The following is a 22,972-nucleotide window of genomic DNA, read 5'->3' as shown; positions in this document are numbered from 1 at the left end:
TCATTTTATGTATCTTATCTCTCTATCTTTCTATTTCTCTCTCTAAAAGCTTTCAATCTCTCTATCTTTCCCTTTCTATCTTTAACTTTTCTCTTTATCATTCCGACACTGTCCAGTTCTCTATGAAGCGGTTGACTATCACCGACCTTTCTGATTGGTCCAACGAGCTTGACAACGGTCTGTTTGTTCACCGGCTAAAGCTGCTAAAGACAACGAAAAAAGAAAAAAGACGAGCCGTTCTTTAAGACTGTAAGCATAAGGTAAGAGACGAGCAGTGGAATGATCATCCATCTGTTGCAGAAACAACTAGAAAATTGAAAGCTAAACCATAAAACAAATAGAGAAGACACCAGAATTTAACGAGGTTCGGCCAATATTGCCTACGTCCTCGGACACTACTAAATATTATTGCAAATGAACAAATATTACAATAGAGAAAGGAGGCGAAAAAAACTAAGCCTTAGAAATTAGATGAGACTAGTTGTGGGGCACCTTAAGCCTAAAACCCAAGCCCCAATATACAGTCTTCCAAACTCCCCCCAAAAGTCTAGCTTTCCAATGTGGGACTTTGAACAACTAATATACACTTTTTCATCTTCTTTCCTTTAGACTAACAATATAAGGTTCTTAAAAGAGAGTCATTTTTCTACAATCTCCACCTTGGTAATCTTCCAAGAAACCTCAACCAAACTATCTCTCCATCATTTCCCATAGTGTCTTCAAATTTCAACTTCAAGTAGAGATGACATTAATCAAGTCCAAACAATGTTGAAACTTGATTGATGTTATTACATTCGTTGCCATATCTGCAGGATTATCAGCAGTCGGAATCTTCTGAAGCTGTATTTGACCTGCTTCAAGAATTTCCCTTACAAAATGATAACGAACGTTGATATGATTCGTCCTTGCATGATAGACTTGGTTCTTTGCTAAATAAATAGCACTTTGGCTATCACAATGCACTTTGACATGCTTTTGTCCAACTCCCAACTCTTTTAGCAACCCTTGAAGCCAAATTGCATCCTTAACAACTTCTATAACTGCCATGTACTCTGCCTCCATCATAGACAAAGCAACTGTCGACTGTAAGGTAGACCTTTAACTAAGTGGTGCCTTTGGTATGGTAAACAAATAACCAGTAGTTGACCGCCGATTATCCAAATCACTGGCATAGTCTGAATCACAATATCCTACTACGTATTGGCCGACTTTCACATCCCGTTCAAACACCAAACCAACATCCATAGTATGTTGGATATACCATAGAATCCATTTCACAGCTTGCCAATGTCTTTTACCAGGATTATGAATATACCTACTCACAACTCCAACTGCTTGTGAAATGTCGGGCCTCATACACACCATCGCATACATGAAGCTACCAACTACATTCGCATATGGAACATTTGACATATGTTCTCGTTCTTCATCACTTATTAGAGATAGAGCTGCACTAAGTTTGAAATGACGAACAAGTGGAGTACTTGCTGATTTTGTCTTCTCATTCATGCCAAAATGTCTTAGTACTTTCTTCAAATATTCCTTTTGAGTCAAACAAAGTCTCCCCAATTTCCTATCTCTGCTTATCTCCATACCAAGAATCTTCTTGGCCTCACCTAAATCTTTCATTTCGAATTCTTGATTCAGTTGAGCCTTCAATTTTTCTATCGTTCCTTTATTTTTTGACGCAATCCACATATCATCAACATAAAGGAGAAGATAGACAAATGATCCATCTTGTAGCTTGTGTAAATATACACAGTGAGCATACTTGCTTCTAGTGTATTTCTGCCCCATCATGAACTTATCAAATCGCTTGTACCGCAGCCTTAGAGATTGCTTCAATCCATACAATGATTTGCTCAACTTTCACACTAAGTTTTCCTTCCCATGAACCTTATATCCCTCTGGCTGAGTCATATAGATTTCCTTCTCCAAGTCCCCATGTAAAATTGCAGTCTTTACATCCAATTGAACTAGTTCCAAATCAAACTGTGCTACCAAAGCCAACAATATTCTTATGGAGGTGTGTTTTACAACTGGAGAAAATACTTCATTGTAATCAATTCCCTCCTTCTTAGCATAGCCTTTAGCCACCAACCTTGCCTTGTAGCGAACACTAGACTTGTCAGGAAATCCCTCCATTGCAAATACCCATTTGCATTCAATTGCATTCTTTCCCTTTGGTAGACTTGCTAGCTTCCATGTCTGATTCTTTTCAAGGGACTACATCTCCTCATCCATAGCATTTCTTCATCTTTCATCTTTTGAACTTTGTACAGCTTCAGAATAAGAGGTAGGAATTTCTTCAACTGAAGATGCACAAGCCACCGTATCTTCATAGCGAGCATGATTTTTTCTATTTCTATGTGGCTTTCTCAATGTAATTGGCATCTGTTGTTGTGGTGATTCTTGTGCTGGAACCTCACCTTCTTCATCCGATCCTTCTAAAGTACGACTATCAAATTCTGTTGTTGGATCAATTTTTCTACTTCCTTCAAACCCCACCTATTTGGAAGTATCCTCCACCTGCTGTGGAGTACCATCTGTTTACTTATCTTCTACCTTCTTCAATATGGTGGATTTATCAAAAGTAACATCCCTGCTAAAGATTATCTTCGTGGACTCACAACACTATAAATGATATCCTTTGACTCTAGAGGAAATGCCTATAAATACCGTTTCTTTTGCTCTCAGATCCAACTTTGATTCCTTAATGTGGTAGTATGCAGTGGAACCAAAACACATGTAAGGAATTATAATCTTTAACTGGTTTTCCATGCCACACCTCTAAAGGTGTCTTGCCATTATTAGCAGATGATGGTAACCGATTAATGAGATGGCTTGCGTATCTTACAGCCTCAGCCTAGAACTGTCTGCCCGAACCAGCATTGGACAACATACATCGAACTTTCTCCATTAGAGTTTGATTCATCCATTATGTCACCCTATTTTGTTGTGGTCTATTTCTTATTATGGAGTGTCAGAAAATTCCTTCATCTTGACAAACTTTCATGAAAGGGTCACTTTTGTACTCTCCACCATTATCTGATTAGATACATTTGATCTTTCTTCCTGTCTGAGTATCCATCATCTTTTTCCACATGAGAAAAATTTCCAACACTTCATCCTTCGACTTCATAGTGTACACCCACACTCTTCTAGAGAAATCGTCAACAAAAGTAACATAATAGGATTTACCCTTTAAAGAAACTGTTTTGGAAGGTCCCCATACATCTGAGTGGACATAGTCCAAAATACCCTTGGTATCATGGATTGCAGCGCCAAACTTCACTCTCGCCTGCTTCCTTTTGATATAATGCTAACAACGATCTAACTTGCAGGTCCAAAATCCATTTAATAACCTTTGACTCGCCAAAGCTTTCAAAGACTTTTCGCCTACATGCCCCAACCGCATATGCCACAATCTGGTTGCTTCTAGCTCTTTATCATCACTGGAAACCATTGCTGTTGCTCCAATAATTGTACTACCATCATAATAGTACAAGTTGTTGCTCCTTTGAACTCCCTTCATTACCACAAGTGCGCCAGAGATGACCTTCATAGAATCTTCTTTGATAACAATCGTGAAACCGTTTTTGCTCAAGACTCCCACTAAAATAAGATTCTTCATCAAGCTCGGCACGTATCTGACATCTGTCAAAGTTCTGGTTGCTCCATTATGATTCCTTAACTAAATTAAACCAATTCCAATTGTCTTACAAGGACTATCATTTGCTGTGTGAACAACTCCACCATCTATTTCTTTAAAGTTAAAGAACCACTCCTGATTAGGACACATATGGTGGCTACAACATGTGTCTAGAATCCATGCTTGCAACCCATTTGATGATGACATGGTAGCCAATGAAAAGTCCGAGTTATCATCATACTCAGCAACATTTGAATATGCAATAGCCTTCCCTTTACCAGATTTGTTCTTCAGCTTCAGGCAACCTTTCTTATAGTGCCATTTCTCTCGACAAAAGGCACATTCATCTTTGCCAACTCTAGATCTTGACCTCTCTTTCTTACTTACTCTTCTTTTGGGAACGACCTCTCATGACTAATGCTTCTGCTACGCCACTGCTACTTTATTTCTTATATTTCTTTCTCAATTCGTAGCTATACAATGCAGCACAAACTTCACTTAGAGACACTTCAACCTTTCCATGAAGTAAAGTTGTTTCAAGAAATTCAAACTCCTCAAGAAGCGATCCCAACAACATCAATTCCAAATCTTCATCTCCAAAAGTTACGTCCAAGTTCATCAAGTCGGCAACAAGCTTATTGAAACTCGTGATATGATCATTCATCATCGTACCAGGAACATATGAGAACCTGAACAACCTTTTCTTTATATGAAACTTATTCTGACTGCTTTTCTTCAAGAACTTGTCCTCCAATGCCTTCCACAAAATACGTACAGAAGTTTCCTTACTGAATGCATATTTCTGCTCTCTGGAAAGGTATGATCGAATTATACCACACGCCAAACTGTTTATTGTTTTCCAATCCTTCTCATTAACATCTTCTAGTTTCTCTCATTCAATGGCAATATCTAGACCTTGTTGAAACAAGGCATCCAAAACTTCGCTTTGCCAAATGCCAAAATGACCAGTACCATCAAAGATCTCCACTGCAATTCTGCTATTTGACACGCCTATTCTTGACAAAATATGTCTTTACCGATGTGAGACCCTGTGATGTTTCATCAGTCGCCATCTCAGCTCAAATTGAAAAATCACCAATAATAACTTGCCTTAAGTAACTTCACTAGAAAAATTCCCAGGTAACTGGTGGAGTCACAAACGATCTCACTTAAGTACCAACTTTCTTAGGCAATTATTGCCCTTTTGACATATTTTTCTTAAGCACTTAAGACAATATATTATCTAAGATTTTTCCAAATGAGTGTTTTAAACACTACCTTTCAATTTGCTAATTTGTCAACGAAACCAAAAAAAACTTTTCTGATGTGCCGACCGATCAGTCTAGCTGCGACGCACAAAGCATACTAAGTTTTTAAACCAACGAAACCTCGAGAAAAGAAACTTTTCTAATGTGCCGACCGATCAGTCTAACTGCGGTGCATAAAGCATACTAAGTTTCTAAACCAAGGCTCTGATACCAATTGTTGCGGAAACGACTAGCAAATTGAAAGCTAAAGCATAAAATAAATAGAGAAGACACCAGAATTTAACGAGGTTCAGCCAATATTGCCTACGTCCTCGGACACTACTAAATATTATTACAAATGAACAAATATTACAATAGAGAAAGGAGGAGAAAACAACTAAGCCTTAGAAATTAGAAGAGACTAGTTGTGGGGCACCTTAAGCCTAAAACCCAAGCCCCAATATATAGCCTTCCAAACTCCCCCAGAAAGTCTAGCTTTCCAATGTGGGACTTTGAACAATTAATATACACTTTTTCCTCTTTTTCCCTTTAGACTAACAATATGAGATTCTTGAAAGAGAGTCATTTTTCTACAGAATGATCATCCATCTTCAACCCTATAAAGCTCAAACTCTGTCTCCTTGCCAGAGACTGTATCACCCCCTCTTTCCATCTCCGGCAAACACTGCTTGCCCTGAACACACAAAAACAAACATAAATTAAGATTACCCATCACTCAAACTTCTGAATTTTACAATTAATCACTATCATCAACAAATAATTAAGAAGAAATTGATAATAGTTAACTAGGCTAAATTAGTAAAAGAATAAATCAAAACAAATATATGAGCCAATAAATCAATTGGCAACCGATCAATCTCTGCTCCTTCCTCCATGTTTGAATCAATTTGAAGAAAAAAAAAAGAAAAAAAGACGAGCAGACAACGAATTGTGAAAAAGAACACATTAATGTTCTTAAACTGGAAAGAGAGAGAGATTGAAAGCTTTTAGAGAGAGAAATGGAAAAAGAGAGAAATGATACATATAAAATGAAAGGAGAGAGGAAATGAGTTCTACTTCTTTCAATTTGGAAGGGATGGGGGTATTTTTGTAATCCCATATTAGGGGTGTGAATTTTTGACTTTTAAAATACTGACGTGGCAACATTGACTTGCGTTGACCGGTCACAAATACCGGCTATACACTTTAGTGGGAGGTCACCTGAAGATTGTATAGTTTAGTGTGAATTTTTTTTGGTTGTACACCAAAGTGTGAAAATATGTAAAGATTGTACACCACATATGTAATTTACCCACATTTTAATAAACACATTAGCATGAAAATCAATTTAATTCAATACTCAAATTAAATATTTTATGAATCTAATTCCGTAATTGTTATTTTTGTCATAATAAAAAACTTTTGAAGATTATGTTTTAACAGTCTAATCTTGGTTTCTCGTTGCGTTCTTTGCTGCCAAAATATAAAAACACGTGATCATTTATTTGTTTGTTGTAGTTTTGCTTCTCATGTATGGTCTGTTCTTTTCATGTTATTGGTCTACAGCTCGGTAGAGTGGATGGTCTTGACACACTTTTGGCGGTCTTCCAAACTCAACATTTCAATCCACAACTCTCTGACATTTGGGCATCAACTTTCGTGAATGCAATTTGGCTTCTTTGGAGAATATGGAACCGTGCTATTTTCGGTTTGATTAATCCTAAAATCTCCTTATTTCTTCGGGATATTTAGAGTTCTATTCGTGAGATTTAGTTTGGTAGTAAAGGTAGTATGCATAATAATGAATGGTAGGTTTGTAAATGAGTCGAGCCGCTCATGAGTGGCTTGGTGTTCGGCTTGACTCGGATCGATTTATAAACGAGCCGCTTGCGAACACGATTTAGAAGCTCGATTCGTAAACGAGCTGAGCTTGAGCACGGTAAAACTCAGTTTGAAAGTTCGCGAGCAAACTCGGTTATAGGCTCGTGAACAAGTTCACGAACAAGCTCGATAAAGGTTCGTGAATAAGCTCATGAATAATATTGAATGAGATGTTTAATGTTTAATGATTTTTTTTGAAGCCATGTTTAATGATAGATAGATCTATTTTTATTTATTGGTTAAAAGGATTAAAATGAGATGTTTAATATTTATGTATGTAAAATTGTATTTATTTCATTTGCTAAACATGCTAATGCTATTATTTTATTTGATGTTATTTCATTTGCGAACACAATAAATGAGTTTGTTAATGAACATGCTTAACGAGCTTCTCGCGAATAAGATAAACTAGTCGGTTCATGAGCAACTCATGAACAAACGAGCTTATAAACGAGCCGAGCTCAAACACAAATTTGAGCTCGAACCGAGTTCAAAGCTGGGCCCGAGTTCATAAACATTATGACGAGCCGAGCTTGAGCAGTCCAAAGCCCGGCTCAGTTCGGCCCAATTACAACCATAATCAACAGAATATTTATGTTCTCTCTTAGCTCTCTTTACCTGGTCGTGTACCATTAGCTCCTTTAAAAGTAAATTGGCGCCCCAACTTCCAGGATGGATCAAAGTAAATACTAATGGATCGGTGGCTGGGACTACTACGGGAGGTGGAGACATTTTTCGAAATTATAAAGGTTTCCCTCAAGGTGCCTTCGAATTTCCGATTCCACTATGCTCCCTTTCGAGGTTGAGATATAAAGGGTTATGGTCGCCATCCGTATGGCTTGGTCTCGAGGATGGAGTCATCTTTGGATTGAGGCAGATGCTAACTATGTGGTCCAGCTTCTGAGTTCCAAATCGACTAAAGTCCTCTGACGTTTAAGACATGATTGGCTTTATTGTCTGTCTCTTGTGAATCAAACGCGGATTTGTGCTTCCCATATTTTCAGGAAAGGGAAGAGGATTGCAGATGCCTTATCGACTCATGGTCGGATTGCCCCGAGTCCATTGTTTTGGGACTCTTCTCCCCCTTTTCTACAATCATTTTGTTTCGAATGACTTAACGAATTTACCCCGATTTTGATTTCGCTAATTTTGTTTGTAGTTTTGTTTCTCTCTCATTTATTTGAATTTTCTTTATTCTTTAATAATATCTTCGACTTGTCAACTTCGAGGAAAATATTAATGGTACTTAATATTTTTTTATTAAATATGAAATTATATTTTTCTTTTTGTCTTTATCAATAAAATAGAGAGAATAATACAAAAAAAAAAAAATTCCAATTAAAGAAAAGAAAGAAAGAAATACAATGAATTGGGCAAATTACCTAGTAAGGTGGAAAATGAGAAAATGAAAGAAAAAACAAAAAGTCAATTAAGCGCGCACCAAGTTCAAGTATTGCGATTTGCTTTGGTTTAACCAGATTCTACTGTTGGCCGGAACGGCAATTTCAGTGCAAATCCCCCTCAATTAAGCGCCCAAGCTTTGCCCCCATCACCACCGCCGGCGCCCGCCACTTTCAAGAATGTCGGGAGCTGCTGCTGCGTCGAAGGGTTTCAGGTTTAGGGCTCGGCAACTTATCCTGCGCAATGATTCCTTCAAGAAGCCAACCTCCTTAACCAGCTATTTCCGTTCTCCGTCTCATACTTCTCCTAGTACTCACAATCTCAATCCCCAGCCGCTTCTTTCTAGTAATTGTAACGTCTTATACTCCACTCACTTTCCATGGAAGAATCTCCACCGTTATCGTTCAGCCGGAAATCTCAATGTCAATGCTTTCCTCAACGATTCGGGTGCCTCTTCCTCCACCTCTTCGAGGCCACCGGTTAGTCCAGCAATTCATAGCTTTCGTCTTTGTTTCCTTTTGATCGAACTTGTTGCTGATAAGATTTTCATTTTCCTTTTTGAACAGAACGCAATGTTGAATGGGCGAGTGTTGTTTTCAAGCTCTGCTGCTAGTAATCCTAATGCTAATAAGGAGAATGGAGCTAAACCATTGGTTGGTACTGATAAGTCGGAGAAGAAAGAAGTTGCTGATACGAAAATCCTCAGAACCCTTGTTAGTTACTTGTGGATGAAGGATAACCTAGAATTTCGAATGAGGGTCATGATTGCATTGGCCTTTCTTGTTGGTGCTAAGGTCTTGAATGTTCAGGTTCCTTTCCTCTTCAAGCTTGCTGTTGATTGGCTGACCACAGCTACTGGCAATGCTAGTGCCCTTGCTGCCTTCACTACTGCTAATTCTACTCTCCTTACGCTCTTTGCAACCCCTGTTTCCGTTCTCATTGGATATGGAATTGCCCGCACTGGGGCTGCCGCTTTCAATGGTATTTCTTTTTATTAGTGCTTGGTACATTTTGTCTTGCTTTTCCTTTCCACTTGCTTACTTGAATCTTTAATCCATCGTTTCTTCTTACTTTTTGGTGAAATTTTGTTTTGACAGAATTGAGGACAGCTGTATTCTCTAAGGTAGCTCTGCGAACAATCCGTCAAGTATCTAGGAAGGTAAATTATGTGATGCCTAATGCTTATTTTTTTCTTGTGTGTTTTCACTTCATAAGCTTCTTAAAATGTTTATTATTCTTCTGATGTGGTATTTCATAGTTCATCCCATTTTCTTAATATGCTCATATTTGGAACACCCAGGTCTTTTCTCATTTACATGACTTGGACCTTGGTTATCATCTCAGGTATTTGCTTTCGAGAAACCTATTCTACCTAATGATTGATGTTGGTCTGTTAAATTTGAGTTTTTTTTTTTAACTATTGACTTACTGTTTTTTCCTCTATTTGCACCTAATTATTCTCTGTTTAGTCGGGAAACTGGAGCATTGAATAGAATAATCGATCGTGGTAGCCGTGCGATAAATTTTATTCTTTCTTCAATGGTGTTCAATGTAGTACCAACTATCTTAGAGGTACGACTTTATGCTCTTCACTTTATTGAACATCTCATGCACGTTATAAGTGATTTTGTGTTGTGCTATTTGTAATTGACAATAGCCTTGCCTATTATCTGGATGCTTGACATTTGCCTACGAGAATCCTTTACTTTCTTGTTCATTTGTTTGTAACTTGTTAATATTGCATCTATCAATATGTGCAATTGTCTACCTTTTTCTCAAAAGCTTTTTCGCGTTTGTCCTTGCAGATATCTATGGTATCAGGTATTTTGGCGTACAAATTTGGAGCCCCTTTTGCATGGATCACTTCTCTTTCTGTCGCTGCTTATATTGTTTTCACATTATCTGTGACACAGGTAATATATGTTCTGCTGCATGCATGTGTGTACCCTTAAGAATAATTGCATGTAGGTGTGCTTAGGTTTCCTTTTCCCACTTAGACTGTATATTTGTCTTCAATCATTTGCTTATGCTCCATGTACCTATAAATGGAAAAGTAGCTAAAAACTAGATGCGTCCATGAGATTGGGACTTGCTAATCTCACTTGACCCAAATACCAAGTTACTGGGCTTGGGCAAAGGTTTTTTTGTTTAGTCTGATTTCCCTTGAGCTCAATTGGCTAAGAATGTAAAATTTGGGCTGGCATGTGAATTATATTCTTCTGAGGCCTGTTCTGATTCATAAGTTCTTTTATTTTTAAATATATTTTTGTCTTTTGTCTGAGCTTGTTCACCACGTTAGGCGTAACCTTTTGGGCTTAATTAGGCATGGGCTTCTGCATAAAAGCCTCGGGCCTGACTAGCCATCTTAAACCTGCCTTGTGAATTGGTCTACTAAAAACAATGTTACAGAACTTGTTATTAATTTCTGGCCATATTAGAATGACTTGCATGCAAAAGATATCAGTAATAAGAAGTTGGGTCCTTCATTTTCAAACTATGGATTGAAATCCTATCGTAGGATATGCATTCTCCTTCTAGAATGAATCAAACGGGCCAGAAATGCTTTTTTTTTTTCCCATGTGACTTTCTGTTGGGGGTGAAAGCCTGTGCTTGAGTATGTGTTCATGTCTTCTTCTTCTTCTTCCCATTTTTTATCTGGTTAGAACGGGTAGGTTGTAGGCAGGATATTTATAAGTTTGTTTCCATTCCTTAAGTGAGTGAACTTTCTACGTTGATCACAATCATATATTCACTTACTTTATTATTCTCAGTGGCGAACCAAGTTTAGGAAGGCCATGAATAAAGCTGATAATGATGCTAATACAAGGGCAATTGATTCTCTAATAAATTATGAGGTGAGATTCAGATGTTCCACTTTCTTAAATTTATCTTTGGTTATCTGTTTTCCAGGAACATCAGAACATGATTATCTTCGATATCTTTTTTTTTTTTGGTTGCATATGTTTGTTATTACTTACATTTTAACTATTGTTTGACTTCATACTAAAAGCTTTCAGTTCTTTGATTTTCTTCCTTCCTTTTTGTCCCTTCTGTTGTTTCCTAGACTGTCAAATATTTCAACAATGAAGCTTATGAAGCTGACAAATATGACGAGTTCTTAAACAGTAAGTAGCTTAATCTGATTTTATTTGTACTTCTAATCTACTTTGTGACGTCAAACTTGGACCATCTGATCTAACCATTAAATTTAAAACTAATGTGGGTTTGTGAAGCTAATTTGATGCTATAAAACCAATAGAATATGGGTTTCAAAAAAAAAAAAAAAGAAACCATTTGAATATAATCTCATGATATGAGATGTGTCCCACATTAGAAAGGAAGAAGGAAGCCCAGGGCGGCATTCTGTATTAGCATTTGTTGGTGTAGGATGCGACACTTAATTTGAAGTAGCACAGTGTTAATGAAGATCATGGTGAAGTTGCACGAAACAAATCCTTTTTTGAGATCTGTCTATAATTATATCAATAATATTAATTACGTATTTGCTTGTGGTGACACTTCGACAAAGGTGCATAATGTTTTTATGTATGCATGCTTTTGTATATTTCCTCTATCTGCATGTTATGGTGTCAAGCTAATCAAATTGCCACTTGCAAGACTTGTATTTTTCTTGGAACGTGGTTGCTCTTCTGCCATGGCTTAAACCTTGCATTAACTTGAGAAAAGTAGGGGACTTGAACCCAAATTCTCCATTTAATTTTTATATTGTTTGTTAATGAATTTATAGACATAATTTTCCATCATGTACATAGTTTTTTTTTTTGGCTTTCTTACTTCTTTGGTAACTTAGTCCAGTCCACCGTTTTCTTATAACTAAACACCACTTAGTGTTTGTATTGTCCTTCTAGAAATGCTTAATTGCAACTCAACTTCCAAATTGCATGAGAAAGTGTTCGTTCTTAAAAGCCTCCCAAGAAGGGACTACATCAGGAAAACTAAACCAGTTTCTTTTTATTTATTTATTCAGTCATTTTTTTTTGGTCTGGAAATCGGCAAGGTGATTGACATAAAGTGTATGTGGTGTTGCAAAAGAATACATGGCAGATTATTATTTTTTCTATCCTACATAATGGTTATGTTATCTCAATTTATATTTTTCCTTTCCTGCAACTTGTGTCATTTATCTTTCATTCTCATTTAACTTCATATAACCACTTCAGGGTATGAAGAGGCAGCTTTGAAAACACAACGAAGTCTCGCTTTTCTGAATTTTGGTCAAAATGTGATATTTAGCACAGCTTTGTCTGTAGCTATGGTGTTGTGTTCCCATGGGATTATGAATGGCCAGATGACTGTTGGTGATTTGGTAAGATTTCTTTGTGTGATTACTTTGTCACTGTGTGCTGAATGTATAATGGTGGTCAGCAAATATTTAAAATAAATGTCAAAATGCAGGTTATGGTAAATGGACTTCTCTTCCAGTTGTCCCTTCCCCTTAATTTCCTTGGCAGTGTTTACCGTGAGACCATACAGAGTCTTGTTGACATGAAGTCTCTGTTTCAGTTACTTGAGGTAATATTCGAGGAACTTCCTTCAGTTTCATCCAGTTTAGTGTTTGTTTTGTTTTTCTTTTTCCTAGCCCTGTTTTTTATGTTGGGAAAGGAACTTTGCATTCCGAGGATCTTCCTGCACCCTGTAGTTGCATTTATTGGTAAAGAGTGGATATATTTGGAGGCACTCACAAACTTTTGATGGTTGCAACTTGGAACAAGTGATTGATTTATCATTTGTGCATTATATTGTAACATAAATTCTTAAATAATGGTTTGTCCAGGAGAGGGCTGAAATTAGAAATAAGGATGATGCAAAACCACTTATGTTAGGCGGGGGCAGCATTCAGTTTGACAATGTAGACTTCAGGTACAATGTTACTTTCTTTCACTACAATTTTCTTGGTAGTAGAGTAGTCTCACAACTCCATTTATATGCAGTTAGGTATTACGTGATGGCATTATTATTTTATGTTAACCATCTGTTCGTTTCTTGGATATAAAAAATCTTACCCCGAATTAATTTCTATCTAAATTACTTCCGCGGCTCCAGATATCAACTTCTACTGTAGCTGGATCCTATATGATATTTTTTCAATGTGGCAAATTGACTTATGAAACCCTTTGATTTCATTAGTTTTTCTTTTCTTGTTTAAATCCTTGAAACTCAGAAATTGGTTAACAAAGTTAATGGAATTGAATAGCCTTTGACCACCTCTTCCTAATGCAGGAATTGAGAAAAAGCTACCCCAGGCATTGCATTACTCTAAATTCTCCCAATATTTTACAGTCCTTAAGTTATGTAAATAAAGCCTATAATGTACAGAAATTTAATGACATTCCCTTTTGTATTCACTGTTTTGATCTTGGGCTTGAAGCCTAAGGAGGACAATAGGAAGATAGTTACATAGAGATGATGTAGGAGACTAAGTAGTTGAGAAAAATGACTATCAAATATAACTTAACCAACTGCTGGAATTCCGTACAGCTACGAAGGTTTTTAACTTGATTGTGTAGGTGGTGATAGTGACACCCATAAGGAGTGCATTTGTGGTTTATATTTTTCACAACACAAAGAGGGTTATTTCTTTCTAGCAAGAAAATCTACCAAAAGCGTATATGGATTAGGGATGCAATTAATTAACTAAGGAGAATCTTCTTTTTGCTCGTCACTTACGACTAACATAAATGTGACTAGAGCTTGCAGCCTTGGGAGAAAAACAAAACAAAAAGAAAAATAATGAAAAGGAAGAAGCTCACAACTTAGTTCAACATGATACAACGAAACAGGTTGAAGTGATAGGTATTTCATCAAGGAGGAATTAGATAGTGGTTTGATATGCATTCCATATGTGCCAACACAAGACAACCTTGCTGACATTCTTACTAAGGGGCTAAGTAGCTCACTTTGAGAATATTGTATCCAAGCTGGAAATGAAAAATTCTTATTCACCAGCTTGAGGGGAGTGTGGGAATTAGTGATTTATTAGTTGTAAATTATGAATCAGTTTCCTAATGTGTACATGGTTAGTTGGAACATACTAAGCTGTAATGAAAGAAAATAAGGGAGCAACCACAACAGCAAATTAGGGAGCAATTACAACAGCAAAATAGGGAGCAATTATAGAAGAAATATTAGGAATTAATCACATGCTCCAATATTATTTACCTGTAATTCTTCTGAATCAAGTTGTACAATTTAAAACCATAAAAACTGACAGTTGGTATTCTAGGTCAAGGGTTATTTTTGTATCTTTTAGCCTTATTAAAAAATATCAGGTTGGATCTGTGTATGAGTATTTATTTTTATGTTCGTCTTATCAATTCTTATAAGTTTGGAATCACTATTTATTTATTATTTTATTTTATGTTTCTTGTATGAACCAAATCTCTTAAGGTCTAGATTTGCTTTTGGTGCTATAGTGGCACTAGCCCATTATTTGAAACGTGATCTACAGTTACTTTTGAGGTCCATCGAATCTGACAAACAAACCTAGGATCTCTACTGTTCTACTGATGTGCTATGTAAAAATGCAATTGTAATATTGTCCATATACTTGTAATATTGTCCACATACACCTCCCAAGGGATAACTAGTTGACAAACACAAACCAAAATTTAGTCAGCTTGTTAAGTTCCGCTGCAGTTTCACGACAGTATTTTCATTCAATTATTGCTGAAGTTTATTTTTTGATAACATAATACTGATAAATAAGCTATACTATATCCATTCTTTATCCACTTGATGTTCTTTAAAGTAGTTATCCCCTAGGAGCCTCTGGATTCTTGGAGGATCTTTAGAAGATTTTAGCTGGATTTGGTTATATCTACTGTCATTGAAAAGTTTGAAATGACGTCAATGAGAGTTGTTGTTTAAGTTTTTTTTTGTGATGTCTTAATTACCTGTTAAGTGCTCATATGCTCTAGCTTACAGTTACCTGGCAGAAAGAAAGATTCTTGATGGCATATCTTTTGTTGTACCAGCTGGAAAGAGTGTGGCAATTGTTGGAACGAGTGGAAGTGGTAAGGCTCAGTTCATTGCGGTCTGTATTTATACGATCTTTGTTTTCCATTGGGATAATTCTCCTTGAAGAAACTTTATCTATTGGACAAACTTTCTTAATGTCGGCATATTTTGAGGTTGCCCAAACATAGAGGTTATACCTAAATCGGCTATTTGTAGTAATCTCATGCTCTTTGGGGATGAGGGTGCTCATGGTTCTTTCTGGATTTTCAGTTTTTCCTGTTATTCCTATTTGATGAATAATCTGAATACATACAAGTATAGGTCATATATGCAACTAACATGTCTAAATGGTTTGCTAGCGACTACATTTTTTGACAACATAATACTGATAAATAAGCAAAACAGAAATTCGAAAAGAGGCAGAACCACACACATTTCTTCTTCCTATTGCGTGTAACAATCAGTGACATGATGCTTGACTAAGTGAAGTATTCGTTTTGGATGAGTTTGTATCAAATAGGTTTTACAGTCGCAATTAGAAAATTCAGTTTTTTTTTTTACCTTCCTTGATGACTGTTAATTCATTTGAGTTGGTATGTGTTTGCAGGCAAGTCAACTATTCTCCGACTAATTTTCAGATTTTTCGACACACATTCTGGCAGTGTAAGGGCTTATACCTTCATTACTTATTCCTTGGGTTTCAAATTTTATTCAGAAGTTCTTCTTTTTAGTTTCCATTCTAATTCTAAATGGCGAAATAATCTGCAAAAAAGTTATTATTATTACTAGTACTATTTTTTTTCTCACTTCACTTTCTCAGACTGGACTTACTTCTTTGGTCTGTGATAGTGCTATATTCTAAGTTGTCTTCCACATTGTGGTTGGGGGCTAACATTTGATTCTTGACAGATAAGAATTGATGATCAAGATATACGGGATGTCACACTGGATAGCGTACGAAAGTCTATTGGAGTTGTTCCACAAGATACTGTAAGTTTAGTTGGGCCTTTCAAGAGTTTATTTTGCTGATTCCATGAATATTAAATGGTCTCTTGTGAGATGTTGCAAAATTGTAATATTGATGTTAAGCTACTCTTTATTCAATGACAGGTTCTTTTCAATGATACAATATATCACAACATTCGTTATGGTCGTCTTTGTGCTACAGAAGAGGAAGTAGGTCTTTTGATTTTTTTAGAACTTATTTGAGATGAATTGTTGTTGATTCTACTTGGTTTTATTTTTCTTAACAATTATTTACACTCAGGTGTATGATGCTGCTCGACATGCAGCTATCCATGACACTATCATGAACTTTCCTGAGAAATATTCTACTGTGGTGGGGGAGCGAGGGCTCAAGGTGAGAGGTCTATTTGTTACCTGTTTGATTTGTACAGTATATATGACTTATGCTTTAAGGATTTGGGTAAGGTACCTGTTATGTTTCAAAAAATTACCATGTCCACCTTAATCGCAAAATGCAATTTAAAATTAGGAACTGCTACATTATTTGTTTATACATAATTAAGATAGGATTCATTCAATCTAATTCACGGTTATATTGTTTTTTTCCTTGTTCTTGCTAGCTGAAAATGTATTATGTCTCATATTTTTCATTCAATTTTTTTTTGTCTTGCCTTATCTTGAAGATAAGATGGCTTAGGTTTCGCCCATGTGGCCAACATGCTTATTCCTGCCCCCGTTATTGCATTTATGTTTCTGTCCATTTGGACAGTAGATAGTCGGTGGGAAGTTATCAGTCAGTTTCCTTGGGGGCTGTACCAGTTACATTTGTTGTAAGCTATGGTTTATTGGATAACTATGGCTATGCTAAATGGACCTTGCATTAAGTCTCATTTTTGGCGATTTACTTCAGTTTAACTCTTATAAACTTGCCAGGCAGTACCAATAATTTCACTTGGATCACATCAAAATATAAGGGTTGCTAAATTGCTCACTGGAATGCTTTTGTTTTAGGATTTGGTTTCTCATGTTACATTTCATACACATGCAATTCTTTAAAAGGCGAAGTACATTTCTCTCTGATTTTTTTTCCGTCTCTACTCTAGCCATACTCAATGTTCACATGCATTTAAGTCAAGTTGAATAATTGAACAAGTTTTACTACTCTTAACACTATTATTGCTTACAAGAAACATTTTGCATAAGGTTTGAATAATCTAAATGCAGCTGTATTACAACTCAATTCTGTGTTAAATTTGAATAATAGGGCGTGATTGAGTTCAGTACAAAATCAAGTGATCACAATTGTTATATATGATAATATGTACAAACTAATATATGTTAATTGTTTTGGTAGTTGATTTAATTTTACTTGAGAGGCATAGTTTTCTTTATACAACTATTCTAGTACTGGGAAAGCTGAAGGGTAAACTATGATATGTATGTAATTCTAGGAACCTGCATAAAGAGCTCATATCTGGTTTTCAATGCCCCATCACGAGGACTCAGTTATTTATGCATGGTTTCAGATTAGTGGGATGTTAAATTGTGCTTAATTTGCAACTTTTTTTTTTCCAGTTGAGTGGCGGTGAGAAGCAACGGGTGTCATTAGCACGCGCATTTCTGAAAGCACCACCTATTTTGTACGAACTCCACTCTTTTTATTGGCCAATATTTTGTGTGTTTCTATTTAATTTGTCAGCTATATCCTTTCTCATGTTTTAGTTTTTTTTTTAATTGTTTCCTTAGCATTTACTCAACTTATATGAACCTTGTAAATACTGAATGTCTTTATTTTTCCTATCAAAATCACGTTTCTTCCTTCCTTCACAAAGCAATTGGAAGTATCGCGAAATGTTCCCAACAAAAGTTCTTAATTGGAAGTTCTAGTTTGTGCTTATTTGGATGTTGTTTCATTGGTATCTAAAATTTATGTGCTTGGTTAACGTGAACTGTGTAACTTTAGTAAATGTGAAGATTTTTCATGAGTCCTTATGTTGTGTATGTTCAATTGGTATTCTAGAATTTATGTTGTCCCTAAGTTTTATTAGATTCATTTCTGGATCTTGAGTTTTGGGAGATCTTGAAGAACAAAGAAATTTGTACTCCAGAAAACGTCAGAGGAACAATATTATGAGAAATGAATAATAAATTGATATTTACTGGATCATATTTTGGCAGGTCACCTTGATTATGATATAAAATGATGAGAAGTGTATTGTTATCAGAAGGAAAGTTCAACTATGCTTAAGTCCTAAAAAAGGAAATTTAGGGATAATTTGAGTGTTTACTGATACATTGAAGGCCAATACTAGAAACTGCATCTAGTTTATCTAGTTTGGTTGAACCATCTTTATTTTGTTGTTCGATCGCATCACATCCTCATTTTATCATGTAAGGTACCTATATTTTGCATTTTGGACCATCGATATTGCTCTAAATTTTGGTGGATTATGTGGTATCATATGGTATTCTATATTATTTAAATGTGTTGCCTCTTTAAAGTCACTTTTCTTTTGGATTTGGACATAAATCTTCCCTAATAATGATAATATCTTGTGCTAAATGCACATGTGATTCAATTTACCATATATATTCAATCCATCATTTTCCAATGTTAGCTTGAAGAACTATGTAACTTTTAGTTCTCTTCTTTCTTAGCCTTATATATTGGATGGTCTTGATTCAGGCTATGTGATGAAGCTACTAGTGCACTTGACAGTACAACAGAAGCAGAGATATTAAGTGCACTAAAGTCATTGGCCAACAATCGAACTTCAGTTTTTGTTGCTCATAGGCTTACCACAGCAATGCAATGTGATGAGGTACCGATTTTAAATGACATTCTTTCTCAATTTGAAGAACTTTAAGGGCATTAGTTAGTGATAGGAATCCTTTTCGAAGCTTATTAAAAAAAGAGTAAATGCTGCATTGAGGTTTGACCATAATTATGATTCTATTCATGCTATCTGCAAAGCAAATTATCTACCAAAAAGAAAGCAAAATATACATTCCATTTGAGAGCTAATCCCACTGAGTTAGCTGTTTAGAGGAATATTATTTCACCTTATTTAGTCTAACGATTAGATATTGAAATCAAACAAACCGTTCGCCTTTCTTTCTATCTCTCTATAACGTTGAATAGATCCTTAGCAATCTTTTGAACACAGGTTTTCCTACTTTCCTTTTCCATCTTACTTGAACAAAAAGACTAACATCCTCATGCAGATTACAGACTCTCATTGTGACAATTTTTAAACTTGTGGCCTTCTTTTCCATAAGGGAAGCAACCAATAATTTTTTAATCAAGTCCATTCCAATCCTGTGTATGGATGCAACCCACATGACACATTCTTTTTACCTTTAAAGGAAAAGGAAGGAAACTTTCAGACTGTTCTTTACATACTGTTCAAGTAGAACTAAACAATCATTTATCTATTAGGTGATAAGAATTCAATTCATATTTTGTCAATTCTTTAGAAGTCTGTCATCCTATAACTTTTTCTTTTACTAATTGATCTTTAACATCAAGATCAAGTATCTGAGGCATGTGCTTGATCTGAGTATGGATAATGATGATTCCAGGGAGAAATTCTTCAAATATTGAAGGGTATTGTCCGAGAAAGTTGAGAGGGGAGTGGGGATGTGCTGTTGTCCAGTGTTGAGAAATGATGGAGAGTAGTGGTTCTAATTTTCTAGGTTTTGGATGTTTATGATAGGATTTCAAGTCGTAGCATAGTCAATGGAGCTGAAACAACCTATTTCATGGTAACAGCTATTGTATTTTTAGGATAACCAAATTATAACCCATGCCATGATTTCCAAACTACGGCAGCTCAAGGAATTGGGATAATTATACACAGCATCCGAGTCCTTGAACTTGTTAGTTTCAAATTATCACAAGATTTTAGTTTGTGTTAATAAAACTTATGTACTAATATTTAATTTTCATTAGAATCAATTTGGCCATAATGTTGTCTACCATTTATATTAGGTAATACTAAGATGTATCATATTTCCATTTCTATCTCTCTACCGCCTCACCTTGCCTAGACTAGGCACCCAACCGAGTTCCTTTCAATCTTTTAACAACGTTACTTTTGTACTCCTACATATATATATAATTAAAATTAGGGGATGTAAATGAAAAGGTTATCTTATCAAATGAGTTCTATCATTTTTAGCCAATTTTCTTTGCGAGTCTTTGATCATTTTTCTTATAAATGGTAACAATTTTGGACTTAAATTCATATCAAAATGCATCTTAAAAGAAGTGGATTGCCTCATATATATAAATGGTCTTGCGCCTCAAGCCAATGTTAGATATCTTATAATACCTCACACTCAGGAATAAATATTTGAGTGACTTAAAATCAAGAGACCTAGCATGGGATTAGGTGGTTTTGATACCATATTACATGAATTTGGAAAAGTTTTCTGTATATATTTAGTCATCAAAGACTATAACATATATATACAACCCTAACCTTCACCTATCCCACTTGTATGTGAAAACAAAATTTGTAGAAAAAACCTCAATACATCTCGTAAACTCCTTTCAAATCAGAGCATATATTAATTATGCTTAGCTTGCTATAAATGTGATGTGATGCATTTGATTCTTAGGTAGAACCTTGGTGAGCACATCAACAAATTTGTTTTCGGTTCTCACATGTTTAATTTGAATTAACTTATGCTTTAACTTTTCTCGAACAAAATGATGATGTACTTCTATGCTTAGTTTTTTATTTTATTTTATTAATTTTTTTTTTTTTATGAAACATGAGGATTGTGGCAATATGAATAGTTGCTTGATTGTTGCGATACAAGTTCAGTGGTTGAGGCTTCGCTAATGTTGCTAAATAAATGTTGTATCCATATAAGTTCACATGTGGTTTATGTCATACCTGTATATTTGATTTTGCACTTGATTGACATTTTATAGAATAAATTGCCTTCAAAAGATGCAATACTTAGTAGTAGCTGCTTAGTCAATGTTTGAAAGTCCTTGTTTCTACAATGACCATGACGTTTGTAGGAGATATCATGTCGTGCAGCCCCTTTAAGATATTTTAGTACATAATTAATAGCTTTTTTATGTGAAGTTCTAAGAGATCGCATAAATTGACTAACAACACTTACAATATCGAGATGAGTTATTATGAGCTAATTCAATTTCCCACAACTGAGTGGATCTCCATCTCACATTCAGTATTAGGGGGAGCATGGCACTATTTTGCTTTAGCTAAGCTAAATTCATCTAGTAATTTCAAAACATATTCCTTTGAGATAGACAAATTTTGTTGCTTCTGTGGAACTTTTCAATCTATATTAAGAAACACTTTAAAGGACCTAACTCCTTTATTTGGAATTCAGTGTGAAGAAAAGCTTCCGACTTGCTAATACCAATATCATAACCGTTACAAAATAAATCAATGTAATAAAAGTAAGTATTCCTAAGTTAGCTAAAGCATGCTTAGGCTGCTATAGGACTGTTGTAGGTTGTTGTGGCTCTACAATGTCTCCTTGACTGAAGGTAAAAAGCTAATAAAAGGTAAAATGTTCTTATATATTATTAATGATTAGCAATAAGTATTTATTTATACAAAAGGTAAAAAGCTAAACAAGGAACGCTAATAAAAGCTAATTAATTTACACCCAATGACTATTGACTATGACATCTACACTATAACACTCCCCCTCAAGCTGGAGCATAGATATTTATCATGTCCAGCTTGTTACGGATATAGTTTACCTGAACCCCATTTAAGGCTTTAATGAAGATATCTCCAAATTGCCCATCAGCTCTGATATAGGTTGTAGAAATGAATTTGGAGTATTAATTTGCAACATTTTTTTTATTTACTCAACCATAAGCTAGTGTACGAGTAGTTTTCGGTGAATTTGTTTGTACCATATCCATTGCCACCCCTAGTTGCTATAGTGTAGACATTGACCTATGGGTTTAAGCTTTTGGTTGGATGCTCCAATAGAGATCAGCCTATTCAATTAAAAAAAGGTTCTATTGCTAATTGTGCACCATGACATTAATATTTCTATTTTCTGTTCTCTCATCTTCATTACATAGTTATATATTCTTTCTGTTCCTTTCAATATGGCTTTCAGATAATAGTTCTGGAGAGTGGGAAGGTGGTTGAGCAGGGACCCCATGAAGTTCTCATAGCAAAGGCAGGAAGATATGCACAACTGTGGGCACAGCAAAATAATACTGTGGATGCCATTGATGCAGCTATTAAGTTGGAGGCGTAACTGTTGGTTCTTCCTAATAAACCTTCCACCTTCTGTCTAGCACCATACAAAGAGAAATGTTGGCTCAGATTTCTACATTGTAAGGAAGCCCATGAATGAAGCTCTTGTAGTTGACTAGTCTATGGGGCGGCATAGGCAGTTTGTGTCGTATGCAAATGGGCATCCTTCATCTGCCTGGACCAATGGAACTAAATTTTGGTGAAATGCACATAACCCTATACAATTTGGCCTTTCAGATACATGAAATGTCTAAAAATAAGATGGAAAATTATGTAGCTTAGTTCATTCTGTTTTCGTGTCCATCTTCTAATCCTTAGATTGGGTGAAATTGGATATAGCGAGATTAAGTTATTTCTCCTCATTGTTGTATAGTCGCTATGAACATAATAAATTTCTTTGTATCATTACAAAATATTTAAAATGTTACAAAGATTTTGTGATTTTAAAAATGCCATTTGTTTTCGTGCGATTTTTCATTTAGAGATCTTCTTAAGAGTAAATGTCCTTTGACCTACATCAAGTTTGTTGGTTGTACTTTCCATAATAATATTTTACTCAGTAAATTAAGAGAAGAAAACAG

General features: G+C 35.6%; 1 protein-coding gene across 2 annotated transcripts; it reads left to right on the top strand.

The window, feature by feature from the left end:
* The first annotated feature begins 8,160 nt into the window (after positions 1-8,160).
* Positions 8,161-22,841, top strand: LOC136201250 (ABC transporter B family member 25, mitochondrial). 2 transcript variants are annotated; one of them, XM_065991877.1, is made up of 19 exons: positions 8,162-8,660; positions 8,748-9,162; positions 9,279-9,340; positions 9,482-9,525; positions 9,651-9,753; positions 9,987-10,094; positions 10,953-11,036; positions 11,246-11,306; positions 12,363-12,508; positions 12,598-12,714; positions 12,977-13,062; positions 15,127-15,215; positions 15,767-15,822; positions 16,069-16,149; positions 16,270-16,335; positions 16,427-16,519; positions 17,701-17,765; positions 18,812-18,947; positions 22,249-22,841. In XM_065991877.1, exons 1-19 carry the CDS (start codon positions 8,361-8,363, stop codon positions 22,390-22,392), a joined length of 2,256 nt encoding a protein of 751 aa, XP_065847949.1. In that variant the 5' UTR covers positions 8,162-8,360; the 3' UTR covers positions 22,393-22,841. The 2 variants fall into 2 exon arrangements, with proteins under 2 accessions (XP_065847950.1, XP_065847949.1); XM_065991878.1 differs by lacking the exons at positions 17,701-17,765; positions 22,249-22,841 and having other exon boundaries at positions 8,161-8,660; positions 18,812-18,950.
* Positions 22,842-22,972: the final 131 nt, after the last annotated feature.

Source organism: Euphorbia lathyris, chromosome 7 (assembly GCF_963576675.1).
Source record: "Euphorbia lathyris chromosome 7, ddEupLath1.1, whole genome shotgun sequence".
Classification (NCBI taxonomy): Eukaryota; Viridiplantae; Streptophyta; class Magnoliopsida; order Malpighiales; family Euphorbiaceae; genus Euphorbia; species Euphorbia lathyris.
Note: the sequence above shows the minus strand (reverse complement) of the source record. Positions and strands in the feature narration are given on the sequence as shown.

Coding starts and splice junctions, on each gene's coding strand:
- LOC136201250 (XM_065991877.1), top strand. CDS start 8,361: ATGTCGGGAGCTGCTGCTGCGTCGAAGGGTTTCAGGTTTAGGGCTCGG. Junction 9,754..9,986: donor TAGTACCAACTATCTTAGAG/GTACGACTTTAT, acceptor TTGTCCTTGCAG/ATATCTATGGTATCAGGTAT. Junction 16,520..17,700: donor TGGGGGAGCGAGGGCTCAAG/GTGAGAGGTCTA, acceptor TTTTTTTTCCAG/TTGAGTGGCGGTGAGAAGCA.